The sequence below is a fragment of the Oncorhynchus nerka genome, linkage group LG3, assembly GCF_034236695.1.
Source record: "Oncorhynchus nerka isolate Pitt River linkage group LG3, Oner_Uvic_2.0, whole genome shotgun sequence".
Taxonomy (NCBI): Eukaryota; Metazoa; Chordata; class Actinopteri; order Salmoniformes; family Salmonidae; genus Oncorhynchus; species Oncorhynchus nerka.
The window spans coordinates 36,550,016-36,574,876 of NC_088398.1; the positions used below are offsets into that span (position 1 = coordinate 36,550,016).

General features: G+C 39.5%; 1 protein-coding gene across 4 annotated transcripts in view; it reads right to left on the reverse strand.

Annotated features, from left to right (window-relative positions):
- The window catches only part of p2ry8 (P2Y receptor family member 8), a 46,825-nt gene extending 27,724 nt beyond the window's left edge, over positions 1 to 19,101 (reverse strand). For 2 of the 4 annotated variants that reach the window (XR_003860221.2, XR_003860222.2), the window contains exons 1-3: positions 19,006 to 19,101; positions 14,752 to 15,070; positions 12,952 to 14,611 (exon numbers count right to left, since the gene is read on the reverse strand). Coding sequence is in view for 2 of the 4 variants with exons in the window: in XM_065011599.1 (XP_064867671.1) it covers positions 13,852 to 14,611; positions 14,752 to 15,044 (1,053 nt within the window). In the remaining 2 variants the exon portion in view is untranslated. Of the gene's footprint in view, positions 1 to 10,854; positions 14,612 to 14,751; positions 15,071 to 15,756; positions 16,760 to 19,005 lie in introns of those variants that run through there. The other 2 variants (XM_065011599.1, XM_029630930.2) reach the window with 2 other exon arrangements.
- Positions 19,102 to 24,861: the final 5,760 nt, after the last annotated feature.

Here is a 24,861-nt window from a genome sequence, read left to right on the forward strand (position 1 = left end):
TCTAATCAACTAACTGTTTAACTGTTACCCGATTTAAATTAATAATGTAACAAGTAACTCATTAGGATCTAGGGCACCACGAGAGTGGTTCTTTAGAGTTGCCATCTCACGAATTAAACTCTAAAAGGTCTCTACTTATCACATCTATAAATAGTCAACTTATTAATCATAACCTCATATCATATCATCCTTCTGAACAGTCGTAACCTCCTTGCATCTGCAAAAAAACAGAGCCTTACTTATAAGTACAACACAAATTGGTTTAATTATATACTGTATTTACTAGCTAATTAAATGGTACCACAGAATAAACATACACACTTAATTCATTAAAAACAGGCCTTTAGCTGACTGACAACAATATGGCTGCTTGCTACAAAAGACATGGAGAGGGAGAGAGGGACAGAGACACTTAACGTTGGTACATTTAGAAACGGCTCTCACTTACAGTACTCCTATACTTTGCACACAACCGCCGCCCACTTGGATTTAGAAATTATGAATGTATTTACGTGAAATGCCTTGGAAAGGGGGTTGGGCCTTTTCGTGGCACGCTTGTTAGGCTCTGATTGTCCAAAAATGTTTCCAACAAGTCTTCTACTGTTGTTCTTCTCTGTAGTTGTCCGCTATCCGGTGACTTGTCGTGTAGTCCTGAACAGAACTACAGAGTTGATTTTCCTTCCATTCGCTCCTGAAGATAGGCTAGCCAGCCGTATCGATGGTTCCCAGTGGGGTGATGAGAGTAGCATAATACGATGGTTTTAATATAGTAGTAGAATGGTTGAGATTCAGAGTTCAGACCCCTTTAAATGTAAGCTGCAGCTCTAAGTCTCTGGGCTGACATGTTAATTCATTTGTTCAGTCGGGCTGACACGCTCTCTGACCTCACACAGGGGCGTGACTTGTCACTTTTCTAAGTTTATGTAAAACAATTATCTTATGGCTCCTAAAATGACATCCCTCTCTTAACAAAAACTCATAATTTGTCATATTTCATGCACAAAGCATAGGATGGACACTTCATGTGTGTAGTGGGCATACTTTCCAAGTTACAGTATTTCCTTTATATTATTTTTAATGACATCACAAAATAACAAACTAAATGACATTAGTGTTCTATAGATCGCCTCTGACCATTCCTCATGGTCAGAATATTGTTCCAGTATTCACTTTAGAACGTGTTAGAGTTTCAGCGGGAAAAGGTCTATTGAAACAAAAGACATTCCTCTGGTGAACATTGGAGAGGGAGTTCTGAATGTTCTGTCAACATAAAAAAAAATCATATGACCTTCCATAATGTTTATGACCACAAATAAGAATAACTGCAGCAACCCTGTGTTTATAAACATGGGTATAAACTTTTCCACTTCAGCATGCTTTTGTGGCACTGTCGATGCCACACGGGCAAGAAGGTTGAGGGTTTGCCGACTACGACAGACAAAGCATACTGATTTCGTGCACTTCAATATCATGGTTTGCGTTTTCTACACCGCAGTAAAGACTGTCAATCTCGACCAACAGAAAATACATCCCTCCCTGGTGTTTTGCAACAGATATCTCTTTCCAATCATCAAATGGCTGCTGCACAGATTGTTGTTAACATCCTGTGTGTGTGTTGTTCAGGATGTGGTGAACTCTCACACATGCCTGGCCTTCTTGAAGGAGACGTCTGACTTTCACTCACGCTACATCATCACAGAAAGTCAACATACATACCACACCAAAATACCGCTAAGTTTGTCTAAAGAGGTTAAAGTGTTTTGTTAAACCTGTTGGGGCTGAAAAGGTGGCGCAGGGAATTAAAAAATATTCTTTAGAAATATTTAACTTTCGCACATTAACAAGTCCAATACCTCAAATGAAAGATAAACACCTTGTTCATCTACCCATCATGTCAGATTTTTTAAATGTTTTACAGCGAAAACACAACATATATTTATGTTAGACCACCACCAAACCAAAGAAAAACGCAGCCAAAGATAAAATCACAAAAGCAGGATTAGAAATTAAATGAATCACTAACCTCTTGAAAATCTTCATCAGATGACAGTCATATGACATGTTACACTGTACATTTATGTTTTGTTCAATAATATGCATTTTTATATCCACAAATCTCAGTTTACATTGACCCCATGTTCAGAAATTCCTCCAAAATATCCGGAGGAATTATAGAAAGCTACGCCAGATAACAGAAATACTCATCATAAACTTTGACTAAAGATACATGTTCTACATATAATTAAAGATACACTGGTTCTTAATGCAACTGCTGTCAGATTTTTTAAAACGTTACGGAAAAAGCCTAACATTGCAATAATCTGAGACGGCGCTCAGACGTAACCGCCATGTTGGAGTCAACAGAAATACGAAATTACAACATAAATATTCCCTTACCTTTGATGATCTTTCATCAGAATGTAGTGCAAGGAGTCCTAGTTCCACAATAAATCGTTGTTTTGTTCCATAATGTCCAATACTAGTGTCCAAGTAGCTGCATTTGCTATCACTTTCAGCTCACGTGCCCAAAAACTGACTGCTGGTCCAAGATAACTCGCACGAAAACTTCCAAAAGATATATTCCAGGTCGAATAAACTGGCCAATCTAAGTAGAGAATCAATCTTCAGGATGTTATTATCATATATATCCAATAACGTTCCAACCGGATCATACGTTTTCATCTGGAGCCGAATGGAACAGCCGTAGCACCCACAGAGAAATGCGCCACAGGAAAATGGCATTCTATCGGGACACTGACTATTTTCCCTCCCATTAGGTCAAAGTTCACAGCAAATGCTCCATTACACTTTCTACTGAATGAGGACATCTAGTGGAAGGCGTAGGAAGTGCTTCCAGATCCATATCTTGTTGGGAAAGGTGGGGGCGATGATGTCAAAGTTGCCCCAACTTTCAGAATTTCACTTCTTGTTTGGAAGATTGCCTGCCCTATGAGTTCTGTTATACTCACATACATAATTCAAACAATTTTAGAAGCTTCAGAGTGTTTTCTATCCAATAGTAGTAATACTATGCATATATTATCAATCTAGGACAGAGTTTGATGCAGTTCACTATGGGCACGCAATTCATCCAAAGTGAAAATACTGCCACCTATCCTCAACAAGTTTTAAATATCATGTAAAATGTGTTCCGTCTTAATTGGATTGTGTGAGTGACTCTGAAGCATTGGTGTCACATAATCTTTATTTTGTGGGTGAGTGAGGATGAGTTGAAGTGGACTTTTGAGTATAATGGAGGCTATTAATGCTGTCTGTTGTGTACGCAGGCTGTCTCTTGTTAAATCATTGTGTTATGTACCTTGCAGGTTGTCCAGAGGATATTCTACAATGTCAACAGGTCATGGACAGGCAGGATCAGCTGTTCGGAGCTCAGGAAAAACAGATTTCTCCAGGTAGGAAGGAAGTTCTGAGGTGGAACGGATAATTTGTCAGATGAGGAGGGGCTGTTTGGAGTCTGGTTCCTCCCATGGTTTCTTCCCATCAAGGGAGGTTTTCCTCGTCACTGTATAGTGAAAAGTGCTAAATAAGTCACTATTAATTGATTGGTTAATTGATTGTTTGGCTGGTTGGTTGGCTGACTGGTTGGTTGTTGAATTGATTAGTCCAACCGAATGTGTCCCTGCTAGAGCAGCAGCAGGAAGAGTATGTGAACCAGCTGAGTTCTTCTCGTATTTCTATGTCATCTACTAGAAGTTATGGGAGCTCGACGCAGACCATGACCTCTACATAGACCAGAGAGACCTGGCCATACTGTATTTATGGTATGGAAATCATTCACTTGACGTCCTGATGAGCTTGATATATGTTGTGTGATTGTGGATCACATCTCCCCTAGTCAAAGGCTTTGTTTTCACTACCTTGACATTTTGGCTTCTACAGACATTTCTGTAATAGGCAACATCAAGTATTTTATGTCTATGGATTCAGCTAACTGTTAGCTACAATAACTATAATGTCAACAACAACAAAAACATTGAGACACTTATGAGTGAAAATATGCCATAAAGGTAAAAAATATATATAAAATGTTGCATTTCTTTGTTTCTTGTTGTGAAAAGCACTGTAAACTATAATAGACAAGATATCCAACACCAGATAGTGAATCCCCCAGTTCTTGAGAATAATGTACCAGTGTTTGGAGGCACAAATATCAATGAAACAAACACCTATATAAAAACTTGGGACTACTGCCCACATCTGTTTTCAACAGAACATGAGCCCATTCACATACAATGGCCAAGTCTGACCCTCACATATTTTGTCACAGGTGAAAGCCATTCCTAATTTCACAGAGGGTCACCCCAGTGATCCCACAGTCATTAGTGGGACTAGTTCCCCATCTACTGGCCTTCATGTGTATTGCACCTTAGGGAACTACTTAAGCAATAAGGCCCGAGGAGGTGTGGTATATGGCCAATATACCACGGCTAAGGGCTGTTCTTAAGCATGACGCAACGCAGAGTGCCTGGATACAGCCAATAGCCATGGTATATTTGCCATATACCACAAACCCCTTAGGGTTGCTATTATTGCTATTATAAACAGGTGACCAATGTAATTAGAACAGTATAAAAAAATACCTATGGTATATGGTCTGATATAGCACAGCTTTCAGCCAATCACCATTCAGGGATCAAACCACCCAGTTAATAATACTGTGTGTATGCATGTACAGTTCATTCGGAAAGTATTCAGACCCCTTGACATTTTCCACATTTTGTTACAGCCTTAACTCGACTAACCGTTGCCCCAGCACATTGACTCTGTGCCGATACCCCCTGTATATAGCCTCGCTATTTTTATTTTACTGGTGCTCTTTAAATATTGGTTTATTTTATTTATTTTTGGGGGGAATTTTTCTTAACCGCTTTATTGGTTAAGAGCTTGTAAGTAAGCATTTCACTGTAAGGTGAAATTTCACTCAAGCAAAACACCAGTCTCAATGTCAACAGTGAAGAGGGGACTCCGGGATGCTGGCCTTCTAGGCAGAGTTCCTCTGTCCAGTGTTTGTGTTCTTTTGCCCATCTTAATCTTTTATTTTTATTGGCCAGTCTGACACATGGCTTTTTCTTTGCAACTCTGCCTAGAAGGCCAGCAAGAGTCGCCTCTTCGCTGTTGACGTTGAGACTGGTGTTTGCGGGTACTATTTAATGAAGCTGCCAGTTGAGGACTTGTGAGGCGTCTGTTTCTCAAAATAGACACTAATGTACTTCTTGCTCAGTTGTGCATCGTGGCCTTCCACTCCTCATTCTATTGTGCTTAGAGCCAGGTTGCGCTGTTCTGTGAAGGGCGTAGTACACAGCGTTGTACCAGATTTTCAGTATCTTGGCAATTTCCAGCATGGAATAGCCTTCATTTCTCAGAACAAGTATAGACTGATGAGTTTCAGAAGAAAGTTCTTTGAGCCTGTAATCGAATCCACAAATACTGACGCTCCAGATACTCAACTAGTCTAAAGAAGGACAGTTTTATTGCTTCTTTAACACAATAGCAAAAGGGTTTTCTAATGATCAATTAGCCTTTTAAAATTATAAACTTGGATTAGCCATTGGAACACAGGAGTGATGTTTGCTGATAATGGGCCTCTGTACGCCTTTGTAGATATTCCATAAAAAATCTGCCGTTTCCAGCTACAATAGTCATTTACAACATTTACAATGCTTACACTGTATTTCTGATCAATTTGATGTTATTTTAATGGACAAAACATGTGCTTTCTAAGTGACCCCAAACTTTTGAATGGTAGTGTATCAAATCAAATGTTATTGGTCACATCCCATAGGAAAGCTAAATCCAAGATGAGAGCTCCTTTATAACCTCTGTCCATCTCCTAGACAAAAAGAGCACTAGTCAATACTAAAGTGAGATGCTGTGCATTTTCTCATACATCCCAATTGTCAGTCCTGAGAAGTAGACATGGATCTGTCTCACAGTGATCACTGTATGAGTTCTCTGAACTCTCTCACACATGTCTCTTTTCTCAGTCTCAGCTACTAGATAAATGAGAGTAGTACTTAAAGATTTCTATCTCTAACATGTCTTACATTCATCCCATACAGATCTCAGTGGTAACATCACAAAATGTGGAAAAGTCAAGGGGTCTGAATACTTTCCGAATTAACTGTAGGTACCAGGAAGCCATTTCAGGCTGTCAATCAAGTTATAGTAGCTAGCTCGTTGAACTACAGGCAGTGGCGACCCGTCATTCTGTTTTTAGCGACACCTGTTTAGCCTGTTATTTTGGCATTAGTACGTGTTACATATCAGTTTTCAAACAATGTAAATCTGCATACAAACAGCCTAGCTCAGTGCTTTCTGTGGTGGTGGGGGAGCCAGGAGAAAATATGGAGCGTAGGGGTTGGTAATGTTCTCTAGTTGCGCCGTCATTGGCAGTAATCATCATGAATCAAGTCGACAATCTACTGGCAAATCCGTTTCGATCCTTGTCATATGAAGATAAAACATATCGATGCTCGTCGGCCATTGGACATAAACATTACACAACAAGTTAGAAATTCGCTAATTTGGCAATGAGTGATTTGGAAGGAATCAGTGGCTACCTGCAAGCGTTGCAAAGCAATTACTAGCCTGCTTTTCAGTGCAGTGGGTGTTTGGTCCAAATCTGGGTTTAAGGGTCTCTTTTCCAAGCTTAAAAGGATAAATATTCACATGCAACACCATGGGCAAGAAAAGATTGAATACTTTGGCTATGCAGTCAATCCAGTATGACTTCTGTCGCGTTCAAAAGAACTGGAAACTCGGAACTGGGAAATCTCTGACTTCAGTGAGGTATAAGACAACTGGGAACTCAGAGAAAAACGAGCTCCGACTTGGAAAATACGTTTTGAACGGTCATCCAACTTGGAATTCCAAGTCGGGAACTCAGGCATTTTTCTAGAGCTGTAACCTAAAGATTCTTGAAGTCATGATTCAACCTTCTTTTTTTGAGTTCCCAGTTGTATTTAAAGCACCCTAAATCCAGAGAATTCCAGACTTTGATGACAATGTTTGATTTGCCCAAAAGGACTGCCACGCCACCTTCCTATTCAAGTGATCACAGCACAACAACGTGAGTCCAAAAATGTCTATTATGGTGCTGCATAAATTCTGTAATATGCCAGGGAGATATGTATACTGTACCTAAGAAAGTAATACTAGGTGTAGGTTGTGTAGTAAGCTGTAAGTAGCTCATGTGCCTCACACTAATAATTTGGTCCCTTTCCCCCTCATAACTTAGCCTACTGTTCTGACTTGGTGGTGCATATGTAGCCTATAGCCAGTTTTAGAGAAATGTAATCATTGAATAACCTTGTTGTGATGCTACCATGCTGTGTTGTCATGTGTTTCTGCCTTGCTATGTTGTTGTCTTAGGTCTCTCTTTATGTAGTGTTGTGTTGTCTCTCTTGTCGTAATGTGTGTTTTGTTCTATATTTATATATATTTATTTTTTAATCCCAGCCCCCGTCCCCGCAGGAGGCTTTTTTCCTTTTGGTAGGCTGTCATTGTAAATAAGAATTTGTTCTTAACTGACGTGCCTAATTAAATAAATAAATAAAGAGCTTTCATTGTCTGCTTATATGCCCCATTTTTTTATCCTACAGTTCTGACTTTCTGAACAGAGAGAATACTGTAAGAATGGCCCATGTTCTGAATTCTGTCGCTGTACATTTCAAACGTGCTGAACAAATAGTTATATTGACTATGTCCGTCCTAGCTCGCTCATTAATGTCTTAATCAAAATTACGGATTGCCTCTTAACGTACTCTTATCGTTCCTCTTATCGTTCCCCTGTGCCATAGTTTGTAAATCTCAATTGTAAGTAGAAAACACATTTGTTTAAGCAAGTCAGCCATGTAAACAATGTTTTTTAAAAGCCAGTAAAATAGGCTGAATTGAACTGTTTTGCTGCCAGACAAGGCTCTGCTGATAGCCAGGTGTAGCGGTGGTAAGGATTCACTCCATGCTACTGAAAATAAATATCTGCTGTTGGGACAGCTTTATGTAGGCCCTGACAGTTTGTGGCCACCGTTTGTCACCGTTATAGTGCAATTAATGTATTGTTTAGTGTTGTGTTGTGGCTTTGCTGGAATGCATCCTAAAAAATATGTTTGAGTTTGCCCCACCAAAATGTACACGCTAAAACACCCACTGGCTACAGGTAACTGCCAAAATAAAAGAAACACCAACATAAAATGCCATAATAGGGCATTGGGCCACCACAAGCCAGAACAGCTTCAATGCGCCTTGGCATTTATTCTACAAGTGTCTGTAACTCTGTTGGAGGGATAGGACACTATTTTTTCACAATATTGTTTTGTTGATGGTGGTGGAAAACCCTGTCTCATGCGCTGCTCTAGAATCTCCCATAAGTGTTGAATTTGGTTAAGATTTGGTTATTAAGACCACCATGGCATATGTCTTACATCGTGTTCATGCTCATCAAACCATTTCAGTGGCCACCTGTGCCCTGCGGATGGGGGTATTGTCATCCTATGGGGGCATAGCCATGGTAGCTAAAATAATGGCCTGCCCACCATTTTTATACTTGACACGAAGCACGATGGGATGTGCATTGCTTAATTGAATCAGGATCCATGTGTGGAAGCACCTGCTTTCAATATACTTTGTATTCCTAATTTACTGAAGTGTTTTCTTAGCTGGCATGCCTGTTGGCAAGTTTAGCAATAATTAAATGTACTGAATAAGACTCACATTCCTTTATAATTTTACCCAGACTCTTAGCAGAGAAGCATGTTACGTTTCTTTAAAAAATTAACCACCAGTCAGAAAACAGACAGATCAAGAGGTATGCTTATACAGTGCCTTGCGAAAGTATTCGGCCCCCTTGAACTGAACTATATATGGACCGATTTAATCGAAAAAAAGACCCATAGTGATTATGGGACATCTAGGAGTGCCAACAAAGAAGATGGTCAAAGGTAATGAATGTTTTATATTTTATTTGTGCGGTTTGTGTAGTGCCGACTATGCTAATTATTTTGTTTACGTCCCCTGCGGGTCTTTTGGGGTGTTACATGCTATCAGATAATAGCTTCTCATGCTTTCGCCGAAAAGCATTTTAAAAATCTGACTTGTTGCCTGGATTCACAACGAGTGTAGCTTTAATTCAATACCCTGCATGTGTATTTTAATGAACGTTTGAGTTTTAACTAGTACTATTAGCATTTAGCGTAGCGCATTTGCATTTCCAGATGTCTAGATGGGACGCCTGCGTGTCAGGTAGGAGCAAGAGGTTTTAAGGGGGCTGAATAATTTTGCACGCCCAATTTTTCAGTTTTTGATTTGTTAAAAAAGTTAGAAATATCCAATAAATGTCGTTCCACTTCATGATTGTGTCCCACTTGTTGTTGATCTTCACAAAAAAATACAGTTTTATATCTTTATGTTTGAAGCCTGAAATGTGGCAAAAGGTCGCAAAGTTCAAGGGGGCCGAATACTTTCGCAAGGCACTGTATATGCAGAATTATTATTATTTTTTTACATAGAATTAAGCATACCGATTATGGCTCTAGATTGCAGGAAAAGTCTGTTTCAGGTGTTTGAAGCATGCAAAATTGTATAACTTCCAGGCCAACCCCAAGACATCGTCACATACTTTGTGCCACCTCAGCGCTTCAATCCTTCACAGAGCCAATTAGACACTCGCAGAGGTGAACCAAAGTGAATGGTATTTTCTCACGGAAAGACATTGTTATTTCATAACTAAATGCCTTTGCCCTGAGTCTGATCACCAATCCACTACCTAATAGAAAAGTGACTACTCTATACTATAACGGCCATGAGGTAAATCAAATAAAACAATAGATCTTTATTACATGTTCCAAACCAATAGTCCCGTATTGCATTTGTTTGAACATATGTGAAAACCCCTCTTGTGCAGTTACTGACGTATCTGGACTATTCGTGTTAGGACGCAATATGTTGTCATCAAAAGCTGTCATCAAAAACCATTGATTATTAATACCTCCTCTTCACCATCAATACACAATGCAACATAAAGTAAATGTCCAATACAAAAGACATTCTCTAAGAATAAAGCTGTGCATGTAGTTTCTTATGATCCAGTACATTTTTCTTGCTTAAATATAGCCATATTTATTTTATAACTTTTCCCCTGTGGAATCAGTGACTCTCGTAAAAATGTTTCCAAAAACTACAGAAAGTGTCCATAGACACATCACCTAACAAATACTAATATCCTCTTGAACTTGTAGCCTTGCGTGTGTATTATTGGCTTTCCTACAGGATTTTAAGTCAATTGTTAGGTCAGGTTTGAGGAGGAAAATATTAATTGATTTATAGTCCAGCACCACCTCTATGTAGATACATTAGCTATGTATTATCATGAATAAATTCTAACAGGAACAGGAAGTGAACTGTACGAGCCTACAGCTGTACGAGCCTACAGTCTGACAGAAGAACACTGCCATCTGCTGGGGAAAGGTACGATGTGTAAGACAGTGCTGAGTGGTGGTATTTTCTCTAGTCTTATGGATGGGTTTTTGATTATCATTGCACAATACCCTGACTTAATCAATTTCTGCAAACAATTCATTGATCCAGTCAAGTTTTGGGACCTTTGGTAGAGGGGGTATTTGAGTCGTATTTGAGTGCAGTGATCTTGTTTGTTTTTTCTATTGTTTTTTTGCAGTGATCTTGTTCTCGTTCTCTCTAAAGCAAAGTATCTACCTCTACTGTGGCTGTCATACTCTGCTCCAGTGAAGAGGGGGGGATGATGCATGCACATCAATGGAGCAGAAGCCATTAATTGTTCCAATTCCGGTCAGATAGCTTGCAGCATTGACAAGAAGCTGCCATGTGGGTGGTTTATTTCAGTTGAAAAAATATATATAGATGCAACATGCAACAATTTCAAAGATTTTACTGTCACAGTTAATCTTAGGAAATCAGTCAATTGAAATAAATAATGTCTTAATTTATGGATTTCATATGACTAGGAAAACAGATATACATCTGTTGGTCACAGATATCTTTTTAAAAAAGGTAGGGGCGTGAATCAGAAAACCAGTCAGTATCTGGTGTGACAACCATTTGCCTCATACAGCGCGACTTCTTTGCATAGTTGATCAGGCTGTTGATTGTGGCCTATGGAATGTTGTCCCACTTCTCTTCAATGGCTGTGCAAAGTTGCTGGATGCTGGCAGTAACTGCAACACGATGTAAAGTTTTCTTAACACTCTCGAAACAATTTGAGAACATGGTTTTAAATAGAACCATGAGAAAACATTAACCTGTAGGATAAGTTATATTTTCTCAGAATGTCAAGAAAACCACAAGAAAACTTGTAACGTTCAGAGAACATTTTAATAATGTTCATTTAATAATTTTAATAATATAATTTAAAAACATATACCTTCCGTTCTCAGCATCAACAAAACTCTCTCTATCCCTTATCCCTCTATCCTGTTAAGTGTGTTCAGGTTGGTCGGATTTGCCCACTAATTGGCCACGCCTGATCTTAATAAGTGCTTGTTTCCTTTGAAACAAGCACTTATTTGAATAGACACAAATTAACAGCTTGCATAAAAAAAACATTGCATTCTATCTCCATTCTGATGGTGCAGTCAACTAATTCCATAGATAGAGAACAGAGATTATAGGTTTGAATCTCACGACTGCTGTGTCCCAATTTTTTTTAAAGTGTGTTTGCATGATTAACACCAAAGGAAATGAATTTCCATGTGTCCTAAAAAAAGATAGCAGTGTTATTGAAGTTACTCATTACGTTGGTCGTCAAAAATGTAAATATAAATTACCAAACATACACTATACAGCACATTTGGAAAGTATTCAGACCCCTTGACTTATTCCACATTTTGTTACATTACAGCCGTATTCTAAAATGAATTAAATAGATTTTTTCCCCCCTCATCAATTTACACAAAATACCTCAAAATGACAAAGCAAAAGCAGGATTAGACATTTTTGAAAATGTATAACAAAAAAAACTGATATCATATTTACATAATTATTCAGACCCTTTACTCAGTACTTTGTTGAAGCACCTAGCAGCGATTGCATCCTTAAGTCTTCTTGGGTATGATGCTGCAAGCTTGGCACACCTGTATTTGGGGAGTTTCTCCCATTTTTCTCTGCAGATCCTCTCAAGCTCTAAGGTTGGATGGGAAGCATTGCTGCACAGCTATTTTCAGGTCTCTCCAGAGTTCAATTCCGGGCTCTGCTGGGCCACTCAACAACATTCAGAGAATTGTCCCGAAGCTACGCCGGAGTTGTCTTGTCTGTGTGTTTAGGGTCGTTGTCCTGTTAGAAGGTGAACCTTCGCCCCAGTCTGAGGTCCTGAGAACTCTGGAGCAGGTTTTCATCAAGGATCTCTCTGTACTTTTCTCTGTTTATCTTTCCCTCAATCCTGACTAGTCTCCCAGTACCTGCCGTTGAAAAACATCCCCACAGCATGATCCACTCCCCCCCCATGCCTCACCGTAGGAATGGTGCCAAGTTTCCTCCAGACATGACATTTGGCATTCAGGCAAAATAGTTCAATCTTGGTTTCATTAGATCAAAGAATCTTGTTTCTCATGGTCTGAGTCCTTCAGATGCCTTTTGGCAAACTCCAAGCGGGCTGTCATCTGATTCCGTTACTGAGTTTGGGTAATCCAAATGTTACGTTACTGATTACAATTTTGGGGCAGGTAACTAGTAACTGTAACATATTACATTTAGAAAGTAACCTACCCAACCCTGTAAATCAGACATGATTACTCGTACTGTAACAAATCTTAATATACATTTTCAAAACACTATCAAGTCTCATATGCAAACATACTCAGATCAACCACATGGTGGCGCTATAAGCGGAACACAATATCTATCTGTTTGACAGAGTCATGGAATTTGGCACACACGCTCAGGGATGTGAGTATAGCTAACCTGTAGAGTATGGTTGTGTTTGGCCTCATGGTGGCGCTGTTGGAAGAAGGTGAGCAACAGTTTTCACTAGAATCTTTGAAAGGAAAATTAGTTATTATTTGTATTTATTTAAAATGTATTTAACTAGGCAAGTCAGTTAAGAACAAATTCTTATTTACAATGACGGCCTACAGAGGCCAAACCCGGACGGGACGACGCTGGGCCAATTGTGCACCGCCCTATGGGACTCCCAATCATGGCCGGTTGTCATACAGCCTGGAATTGAACCAGGGTGTCTGTAGTGATGCCTCAAGCACTGAGATGCAGTGCCTTAGACCGCTGCGCCACTCGGGAGGTTTGAGATGGGCCTATTTGGAGCTGTCAAATTAGTGAGCAGCGGCTCTTGCAATCACTGTCAGGAAAGCCACACCCGCCCCACTTCCGTTAGAAGTTCAGAGCGAGTGTAGGCTTTATATAAATAATTACTTCCAAATTGAAAAATCATTCAACAAAATTCTATCATCTTAAACCAGGTGTCAATTACATCTCACATTCCAGTGTTCAAACTTGTAAACAAGGCTGCAAATTATTTCTGTTAATGCGAAATCACTTGCAATGTCCTCTTTAGGTTTTCTGCCAGGAGCGACTTGTGGATTTGTCAGCTCTAACTCAGTTCCACCTCTGACAGCATCAAAACAACAGCTATGCCAATGTCGGCAAAAGCAGATCTGATTGAATAGAGCCCTAACTTTGGAAATGCAGAAGCACCGTCTGTCCTAGTTTGTTAATCTATATACAGCACACAAAAACATTCCATCCTGTGAAATTATTGTGAAATGTCATTTGTCCCAACACGAGAAATTGCGACATGTCATCTCGGTTGTCATCTGCCCTCTCTCTTCACTTTACAGACAAAGTTTTTTAACAGTGTTGTTTAACAGAAACTCTGCCGTTTTCTCCGCCCTGTCCCCCAGACACATACTGGGCAGAGTACAGGCTCTCTCGGTGCGGGTCTGTCTTCCCTGTGTCCAGACTGCTCAGTGTTCTCAGCCTTAGCATCTGCCTCAGCTTTTGACGGAACTCCCTAGAGGCAAAGTAGTAGATGAAGGGGTCGAGGCAGCTGTTGAGGCAACTGAGGGAAAGAGTCAGCTTGTAGGCCATGTAGAGGGAGTCCCCGTAGAAGAGCCTCCGGATGGTGTGAGCCAGGAGGAGGATGTTGTTGGGAGCAAAGCAAAGTGTGAAGACCGTTAGGACGGTGACGGCAAGACGAATAGCTTTCTCTTTCTGGTTGGTCTTGGAAACTCGGGCCAGCTTGCGGATGATGCCGACGTAGCAGAATACAGTGATGCAGAACGGGATGAGGAAAAGGATGACAAACAGGGTAAGGAGGAAAGCAGCCCAGGCCTCCATCGATGGAAGCATGTCCCTCTTCAGAACGTCAAAGCAGGTGGTGATCCCGAGTTCTGGAACGTGGAACGTCAGGTCGGTTGTCATTAATGGGTACAGGACAGATAGGACGACTGTCCACATGGCCAAACAGCCGATAACAGCGAATGACTTCCTTTCCCTGGTCTCACGGAAGAGCATGGGCCAACAGATGCCCAGGTAGCGGTCTCCACTGATGGCGGTCATAGTTAGAATTGAGCAGTACATGTTGGCAAAGAACACCACGGTCAGGAGCCTATGAAAGATCAGAATATATTTAATCGTTATTCATCTGTGACAAAAGAGATTTGTTTGCTCAGGGCATGGAAAAGGCATATTTCTCAATGAGACTAATCAGGATAAATAAATGATGATAAAAAAAATAAACAAGAATACCTGCATACGCCCGGGCCCAGGCTCCAATTATGCCCCTGCATCTGATACTTGATCTGGAAGGGCAGGACGAGGCCCAAGACCAGGTCAGTCAGGGTCAGGTTTATCATGAAGATAATGGAGGGGGTTTTGGGAGAGGTACGGAAGAGGAGAAGCCACATGGAGAGGCCATTTCCTGTCAGGTTGATGACGGTGACCACGATGTAGATGATGGAGATAGCAGTGCTGGCTGTCGTGTTCTGGAACAGGGACAATGTGATGTTGTCCAGTTTGGTGCTGTTGGTACTCCATGCCATGGTGACAATGACTTCACACAGACTACCTATGATCAGACAGACATTTAGATTATGTAAAAGGATATAATTGTCTTGTCTGTAGCCCAATGTACTAGCTAGTGTCACGTGGGATCTGAACTTTTCTTTTAAAACAAGAATTGGCAGACAATAATGTGCCAATGAATTTTCACCACACCCTAATAGGGTAATTTTATTCCTTCTTTAATAAGGACAACAGTTTTCAGTTGTGCTAACATAATTGCAAAAGGGTTTTCTAATGATCAATTAGCCTTTTAAAATGATAAACTTGTATTCGCTAACACAACGTGCCATTGGATCACAGGAGTGATGGTTGCTGATAAAGGGCCTCTGTATGCCTATGTAGATATTCCATCAAAAATCTGCCGTGTCCAGCTACAATAGTCATGTACGACATTACCAATATCTACGCTGAATTTCATGTTATTTTTAAATGGACAAAAAATGTGCTTTTCTTTCAAAACAAGAACATTTCTAAGTGACACCAGACTTTTGAACGGTAGTGTATATACAGTTGAAGTCAGAGGTTTACATACACCTTAGCCAAATACATTTAAACTCGGTTTTTCACAAGTCCTGACATTTAATCCTAGTAAAAATTCCCTATCTTAGGTCAGTTAGGATCACCACTTTATTTTAAGAATGTGAAATGTCAGAATAATAGTAGTGATTTATTTCAGCTTTTATTTCTTACCTCACATTCCCAGTGGGTCAGAAGTTACACTCAATTAGTTCTTGGTAGCATCGCCTTTAAATTGTTTAACTTTGGTTAAACGTTTTGGGTAGCCTTCCAAAAGCTTCCTACAATAAGTTGGGTGAATTTTGGCCCATTCCTCCTGACAGAGTTGGTGTAACTGAGTCAGGTTTGTAGGCGTCCGTGCTCGCCCACACTTTTTCAGTTCTGCCCTCAACATTTCTATATGATTTAGGTCAGGGCTTTGTGATGGCAACTCCAATACCTTGACTTTGTTGTCCTTAAGTAATTTTGCCACAGCTTTGGAAGTATGCTTGGGGTAATTGTCCATTTGGAAGAACCATTTGCGACCAAGCTTTAACTTCCTGACTGATGTCTTGAGATGTTGCTTCAATGTAGCCACATAATTTTCTTCCCTCATGATGCCATCTATTTTGTGAAGTGCACCAGTCCCTCCTGCAGCAAAGCACCCCCACAACATGATGCTGCCACCCCCGTGCTTCACGGTTGGGATGGTGTTCTTCGGCTTGCAAGTCTCCCCCTTTTTCCTCCAAACATAACGATGGTCTTTATGGCCAAACTGTTCTATTTTTGTTTCATCAGACCAGAGGACATTTCTCCAAAAAGTATGACCTTTGTCCCATGTGCAGTTGCAAACCAAAGTCTGGCTTTTTTATGGCGGGAGTAGTGGCTTCTTCCTTGCTGAGCGGCCTTTCAGGTTATGTCGATATAGGACTCGTTTTACTGTGGATATAGATACTTTTGTACCTTTTTCCTCCAGCATCTTCACAAGGTTCTGGGATTGATTTGCACTTTTCACACCAAAGTACGTTCATCTCTAGGAGACAGAACGCGTCTCTTTCCTGAGCAGGATGATGGCTGCCTGGTCCCATGGTGTTTATACTTGCGTACTATTGTTTGTACAGATGAACTTGGTACCTTCAGGCGTTAGGAAATTGCTCCCAAGGATGAATCAGACTTGTGGAGGTCTACACTTTTTTGTCTGTTTGGGGATAAACACAAACAAAATCGGTGAATGCAGATGCTTCTGAAGCTGAGAAAAATGTGTGGGCATGCAGAAAGAGTCTGACTTTCTGTAAATGGCAGTCAAAGAGAAGAACAATAAATGTTGTCCACCAAACGCTTATTTAGGCCAGGGTTTCCCCAACTCTGTCCTGTGCATCCCCCCCAACACAGCTGATTCAAATAATAAAAGCTTTATGATGAGTTCGTTATTTGAATCAGCTGTGTAATGCCAGTGCTAAAACCAAAATGTGCACACAAGGGGGGCCCCAGGACAGAGTTTGGGAAACTCTGATTTAGACCCAATCACGATCTCTTCAGAGCAAGTTATTACATATAGTCCCATTTTAACATTCTCTATGAAATGGGCTTTTTAAGTTATGTATGATTACATGCAGTAAGCTTTGAAATTATAGACGAATGTCCATTTGAATGTGGTAAAAAGTCATTCAATTTTGATGATGGCAGTATGATAAACAAAATAAAATATACATTTACAACTAATTGTTGAAATGTTTATGTTTGCTTTTTTAAAGTATTATTATTACATTTGCAATATGTAACTTTTTTGGTGACCTGACCAAATTCACATAAAAATGTGAGTTATAGAACTGTCATTCTTATTGAAAACAAGTCTAAGAAGTGGTAGATCTGTTCTATGTGCTCTATTTTTATGCTTCCAGTTCTTAATTTTAATTTTGTGTCTTTTACTTTCAGTTTTGTACACCAGTTTCAAACCTTTAAAAATACAATATTTTTATGTAATTAAAATATATTTCACAGTGGTTTAGATGGTACAATGATTCTCTACTCCATCTATTGCTTATTTTATCACATAAACTGAAATAAGACAAACCTTTCTAATGATAGCAACCAGGAAATGGGGGAGCGATTTCTGCATATTGCACCTTTAAAGGACCAAAATAACCCAAAGTCTCTAAATGTATAAGTAGTTGCAAACATGCAAATTAAGCCTAAAATGCAATGAATGTATGTATGTATGTATGTATGTATGTAATGTATGCATGTGACTGCATACAGTTTGTTTCTTCATTGAAGTGCATTACTATTTAAACTTTCTCTTACTGAAAGCCAATATTAGGCTATACCATCGATAAGTTGAAATATCATCACATCTAGAACAGCCTTCCACCCGAAAGTCAATTCTGAATGAAAAAGTATTAAAGGGGACAGTTAAAAACTAAGCCTGTGCTAATAGTCCTCTGGAACCACATTAATTCTGGGAAATAACATAACTGAGAATCTCTTGTAATTACCAGTCCTGTGCAAATAGGGCTTTAGGCAACAACAACTATTGTGTATGATGAACTGTATCATGTATTATAGGTGTTAGTATAAAAATATTGTCTATAAAATCATTTTTTTTTGCATTGAGTGTGATATTTTTCTATTCTTGTGGTGACAATAATGTGTTTTTGGCTCTGGACTGAACTTCCCATTGTAAAATATTACAACACTAGCACACACCACAAGGACTAAATACACTTTCACCCAAACATATTGAGGGTGTTAATAACCACATACCAAATGTGACTGTGTCTGCTGGCGCTTTCTATATACTATAGAACACATTTCCAGTGTTGTACAAAATATGAAATTCCAAAAGTGCATGAAATTCCAACAGTGCATCTTGGCTCTTGCACAGTAAATCCCCCTCCATGTGCAAGTGAAGTGGCACTCTAACCTTATATTATTTAACCAAAACACAAGCTTTGCCAAAAGTAAATAGCACAGGTACTGTATGCATCTAAACAGAATTCCTTCATTCGAACTTCAAATATAGAACGTAATATATCTGAACATTATCCCTATTTCTGAGACAAGGTACTCTGAATTGAAACAAAGAACAATGACATATTTTAGGCTAAATCTTTATCAATCTCGAATTCAGATTTTGGACATTAACAGTTCAAATTGAAGTATCTTTGTATTAAGGGCTCCCGAGTGGCGCAGCGGTCTAAGGCACTGCATCTCAGTGTTAGAGGCGTCACTACAGACACCCTGGATGAATCCAGGCTGTATCACAACCGGTCGTGAATGGGAGTCCCATAGGGCGACACACAGTTGGCCCAGCGTCGTCCGGGTTTGGCCAGTGTAGGCCGTCATTTCAAATTAGAATTTGTTCTTAACTGACTTGCCTAGTTAAATAAAGGTTACAATTAAAAATGTAAAAAGTGTAAAGCAAAGAGACAGAGCAGTACTTACCTCTGTGAATACACAGACTTGATTCAGAGAGCGGCGGTTGGGGGATAGATGCATTGTACTGTAGCAGGTCAGGAAACGGGTGCACGTTACTGTCGAATAAGGGAAGTGCGTCATGTCTTCATATCCAACTGCCATAGGCAGGCAAAACTAGTAAACAAGGTGTAATAAGGTATGTGCACTCTGTTTCTGTTTGGTATTTGCTTTCCTTTTATTAGGTAAGTTGATTCAGGATACATTCTCATTTACAACAACGACCTGGAAAAAAAGTGTGCGTGTGCAATAATTAAATTCGCTCTTGCACGCCTTGTATACAATGCCATTTATTTTTTATAGGACTCATTTTAATGCCAAAAGGTTACATCCACAACACTTAGTGCACTGTGTTCATTATAGATTGTAGTTTTGGGAACAGAAAACTGTATTGAGATCGGGCTTATTTCTATGAGAAAATCAGAATGTCGGCCCAGTTCCATATCCAGACGCCTCACAAGTCCTCAAATGGCAGCTTCATTAAATAGTACCCGCAAAACACCAGTCTCAACGTCAACATTGAAGAGGTGACTCGGGGATGCTGGCCTTCTAGGCAGAGTTCCTCTGTCCAGTGTCTGTGTTCTTTTGCCCATCTTCATTTTTATTAGCCAGTCTGAGATATGGATTTTTCTTTACTCTGCCTAGAAAGCCAGCATCCCGGAGTCGCCTCTTCACTGTTAATGTTGAGACTGGTGTTTTGCGGGTACTATTTAATGAAGCTGCCAGTTGGGGACTTGTGAGGTGTCTGTTTATCAAACTAGACACTCATGTACTTGTCCTCTAGCTCAGTTGTGCACCGGAGCCTCCCACTCCTGTTTCTAGTCTGGTTAGAGACAGTTTGCGCTGTTCTGTGAAGGGAGTAGTAAACTGCGTTGTATTTTATCTTCAGTTTCTTGGCAATTTCTCCCATGGAATAGCCTTCATTTCTCAGAACAAGAATAGACTGATGAGTTTCAGAAGAAAGCTCTTTTGAGCCTGTAATCAAACCCATAAATGTTGATGCTCCAGATACTCAACTAGTCTAAGTAAGGCCAGTTTTATTGCTTCTTTAATCAGAACAACAGTTTTCTGCTGTGGTAACATAATTGCAAAATGGTTTTCTAATAAATTAGCCTTTTAAAATGATAAACTTGGATTAGCTAACACAACGTGCCATTAGAACACAGGAGTGATGATAATGGGCCCCTGTACCCCTATGTAGATATTCCTTAAAAATACCTGCCATTTCCAGCTCCAATAGTCATTTACAACTTTAACACAGTCTACACTGTATTTCTGATCAATTTGATGTTATTTTAAGGTACAAAAATGAGCTTTTCTTTCACAAACAAGGACATTTCTAAGTGACTCCAAACTTTTGAATGGTAGAGTATGTGTGTAGAGTGTATGTGTTTGCGAATGCTGTGTGTGTGTGTCTCTTCACAGTCCACACTGTTCCATAAGGTGCAGTTTTAGCATTTTTTTTTAAATAAATTCTGATTTTACTGCTTGACTGAGTTACATGATGTGGAATAGCGTTCCATGTAGTCATGGCTCTATGTAGTACTGTGTGTTTCCTGTAGTCTGTTCTGGACTGTGAAGAGACCTTTGGTGGCATGTCTTGTGGTGTAGGTATGGGTGTCTGAGCTGTGCGGTAGTTGCTTAAACAGGCACCTCTGTGATTTCAACATGTCAATACCTCTCACAAAGACAAGCAGTGATGCAATCAAGCTCTCCTCACCAGGAGAGATTGACATGCATATTATCAATTTGGTGGAGGCCGGAACTGTGGTGACTGTTTAACAGTCTCGTGGCCTGGAGATAGAATCTATTTATCAGTCTCATGTGTCCAAGCTTTGACACAACTGTACTGTCACCGCCTTCTAGATGGTAGCGAGGTGAACACACCTCCAGCCTGTCAATGATTTAACCAAGCAATAGACCAGTGAGCAACAAACCCATCCTCACAACATCAATGCTAGCCAAGATATTTAGAAATAATGTCACTATATATTAACAAACAATTATATTTACAGTATATAAAATAATAATATAATAACAAGTAGTACAAATAAAAAGTAATAATGTAATAAACATTATTACAATATAGAGTTAAAAAGTAAGGTTGCTCTCATTCTAAAGATGCCGATATTTTGCAGAGTTAAATTAACTATGTATCAGTAGACAGCTGCACACATGTACTTTCCCAGTTACAGTGAGGCATGTAATTGATGACTAGCATGACTTTATACACACGGGCACAGCACACAGGTCTAAACATTGAACTGGAGGTGTGGATAAAAACACTATGAATGAAAAGAGAACCATGTAGAAATCTTAGGAGAACAGAGATATACTTAACACATTATAAAAAATATTTACCAAACATCTTAAAGTTGTAATGAAAGGTCACTCTTCTTGTGTTGTCACAATAACCCCATGATTATAGGATACAGTAAAAGCTGAACTCTTGCTATCAACCGGAAGACAGCCCATGCCTGCCCATGAGCAGGCATCTTGTGAATCTGGTGAACAACAATGAAGAAAGCACACTGTTCTCTGTTCCCACTTCAGTCTCATAACATCACATTTCACAGTCGTAAGCAGTTAGCTAGATCTTGCTCGCCAACTCTCCACACACAGATTACATATCTGACACGTCTGTGAAGAAGGTCATTCCACAAATAGAGTGCCTTTTGTGTATGTCTAAGATTGTGTGTGCATTTTGATGAAACACTGATGAAACACTCAAAGCACTGTTCTAAGATTGTGTGTGCATTTTGTTGAAACACTGATGAAACACTCAAAGCACTGTTTTCTTAAAAAATATATATATAAAATTCTCTGAAAATTTCAAACTTCTGGGAAATGTTTTATCCATTGAACCACAAGATTTTCACAATAAAAAATAAAAAAAGTCAAATCATAAAATTAATAGTCAAATCATAGAGTAAAAGCACGTAAGCTGGTTTTACTCTTTCGGACATTTTCTATTTGTGTTTTGTAGTGAAAAACTGAGCGCGTCAAGAATAACATGTCAACACTGTTACCCATAAATAGACAGGCTAAACATTGTGTAACAAGTTCAAATATTGTTGTTAAGTTTGCATGCAATTTCCTCTCCCTGTGGCACACAACAAGCTTCAATGGTTGCAATTTACTGTAGAAAAGGGGAGGTGCGTAATATCTTCATATCCAACTATTTTGCCACCATAACACTAATAAACAAGGTGTACATAGTGCACTCTGTTTGTGTTTGGTATTTGCATTTCCTTTATTAGGTCAATTGATTGAGTACACGTTCTCCTTTATAATAACGACCTAGAAAAAAATGGCTGCCGACAACATTGCAAATCCCTAACATTTGGGCAGCTATTGTCTAAATATTTCTTATTATATGTGTATATACAGTAAAACACTTCCCCAAAGTGTAGTTAAATATCCTGAGTTAGTTAACAATTTAGGTCTTCTCCATTAACAAACAAATATTAATGACAAGCTAGCTTGAAGTCTAACTTCTTCCCAGAGAGGTAGATAAAGACCTGCATTTGAGCCCTTATGGCGACAAAGACAGAGAAAGAAGAATCTACAGACCTCATTGGGTTGGACAACGTTGAAATTGGGAGATACACACATGTGCATATCAATACATGAACATGCATATTCACATACAGTTGAAGTCGGACATTTACATACACCTTGGCCAACTACATTTAAACTCAGTTTTTCACAATTCCTGACATTTAATCAGATTAAAAAATCCCTGTTTTAGGTCAGTTAGGATCACCACTTTATTTTAAGAATGTGAAATGTCAGAATAATAGTAGAGAGAATTATTTATTTCAGCCTTTATTTCTTTCATCACATTCCCAGTGGGTCAGGAGTTTACATACACTCAATTAGTATTTGGTAGCTTTGCCTTTAAATTGTTTGACTTTAAATTGTTTGACAAATGTTTTGGGTAGCCTTCCACAAGCTTCCCACCATAAGTTGGGTGAATTTTGGCTCATTCCTCCTGACAGAGCTGGTGTAAATGGGTCAGGTTTGTAGGCCTCCGTGCACGCCCACATTTTTTCAGTTCTGCCCACAAAATGTCTATAGGATTGAGGTCAGGGCTTGGTGATGGCCACTCCAATACCTTGACTTTGTTGTCCTTAAGCCATTTTGCCACAACTTTGGAAGTATGCTTGGGGTCATTGTCCATTTGCAAGACCCATTTGCGACCAAGCTGTAACTTCCTGACTGATGTCTTGAGATGTTGCTTCAATATATCCACATAATTTTCTTCCCTCATGATGCCATCTATTTTGTGAAGTGCACCAGCCCCTCCTGCAGCAAAGCACCCCCACAACATGATAATGCCACCCCTGTGCTTCACGGGTTGGGATGGTGTTCTTCGGCTTGCAAGCCTCCCCCTTTTCCTCCAAACATAGCGATGGTCATTATGGCCAAACAGTTCTATTTTTGTTTCATCAGACCAGAGGACATTTCTCCAAAAAGTACGATCTTTGTCCCCATGTGCAGTTGCAAACTGTAGTCTGGCTTTTTTATGGCAGTTTTGGAGCAGTGGCTTCTTCCTGGCTGAGCAACCTTTAAGGTTATGTCTATACAGGACTCGTTTTACTGTGGATATAGATACTTTTGTACCTGTTTCTTCCAGCATCTTCACAAGGTCCTTTGCTGTTCTTCTGGGATTGATTTGCACTTTTCACACCAAAGTACGTTCATCTCTAGGAGACAGAATGCGTCTCCTTCCTGAGAGGTATGACGGCTGTGTGGTCCCCAGGTGTTTACAACTTGCATACTATTGTTTTGTACAGATGAACATGGTACCTTCAGGCGTTTGGAAATTGCTCCCAAGGTTGAACTAGACTTTTGGAGGTCTACAATTTATTTTCTGAGGTCTTGGCTAATTTCTTTTCATTTTCACATTTTCCCACTGAGTTTGAAGGTAGGCCTTGAAATACATCCACAGGTACACCTCCAATTGACTCAAATTATGTCAATCAGAAGCTTCTAAAGCCATGACATCATTTTCTGGAATTTTCCAAGCTGTTTAAAGGCACAGTCAATTTAGTGTATGTAAACTTCTGACCCACTGGAATTGTGATACAGTGAATTATAATTGAAATAATCTGTCTGTAAACAATTGTTGGAAACATTACTTGTGTCATGCACAAAGTAGATGTCCTAACCGACTTGCCAAAAGTATAGTTTCATAACAAGACATTTGTGGAGTGGTTGAAAAACAGGTTTTAATGACTCCAACCTGAGTGTATGTAAACTTCCGACTTCAACTGTACGTCCTACCATGCAGCTTTCACCTTTCTCACCACATCCTTTCACACCAGCAGCTTGTGAGTTTTTTAACCAAGCAACACCCCAGTGAGCAACAAACCCATCCTCACAACATCAACATCAGACAAACAATCATATTTACAATGTGTAAAATAATAATGCAACAATAAGTAATATTAAAAAGTAATAATGTAATTATTATTACAATATACTGTAGATCCACACACTAAGGTTGCTCTCACTCTGAAGATGCCAGTATTTTGCAGAGTTAAATTAATTATGTATACGTAGACAGCTGTGTACATGTACTTAAATAGTTACAGCGAGGCAAGTCATTAATGGCTAGCATGACTTTATAAACATGGCACACCTCACAGCTCTAAACATTAAACTGGAGGAGAGCAGAGATACGCTTAACATATAATTTTAAAAAATGTCAAGTTGTCATGAAAGGGCACGCCTCCTGTGTCATCACAATAACCCAATGATTATAGGATACGGTAAAAGCTGAACTCTTGCTAGTAACAGGAAGACAGCCCATGCCTGCTC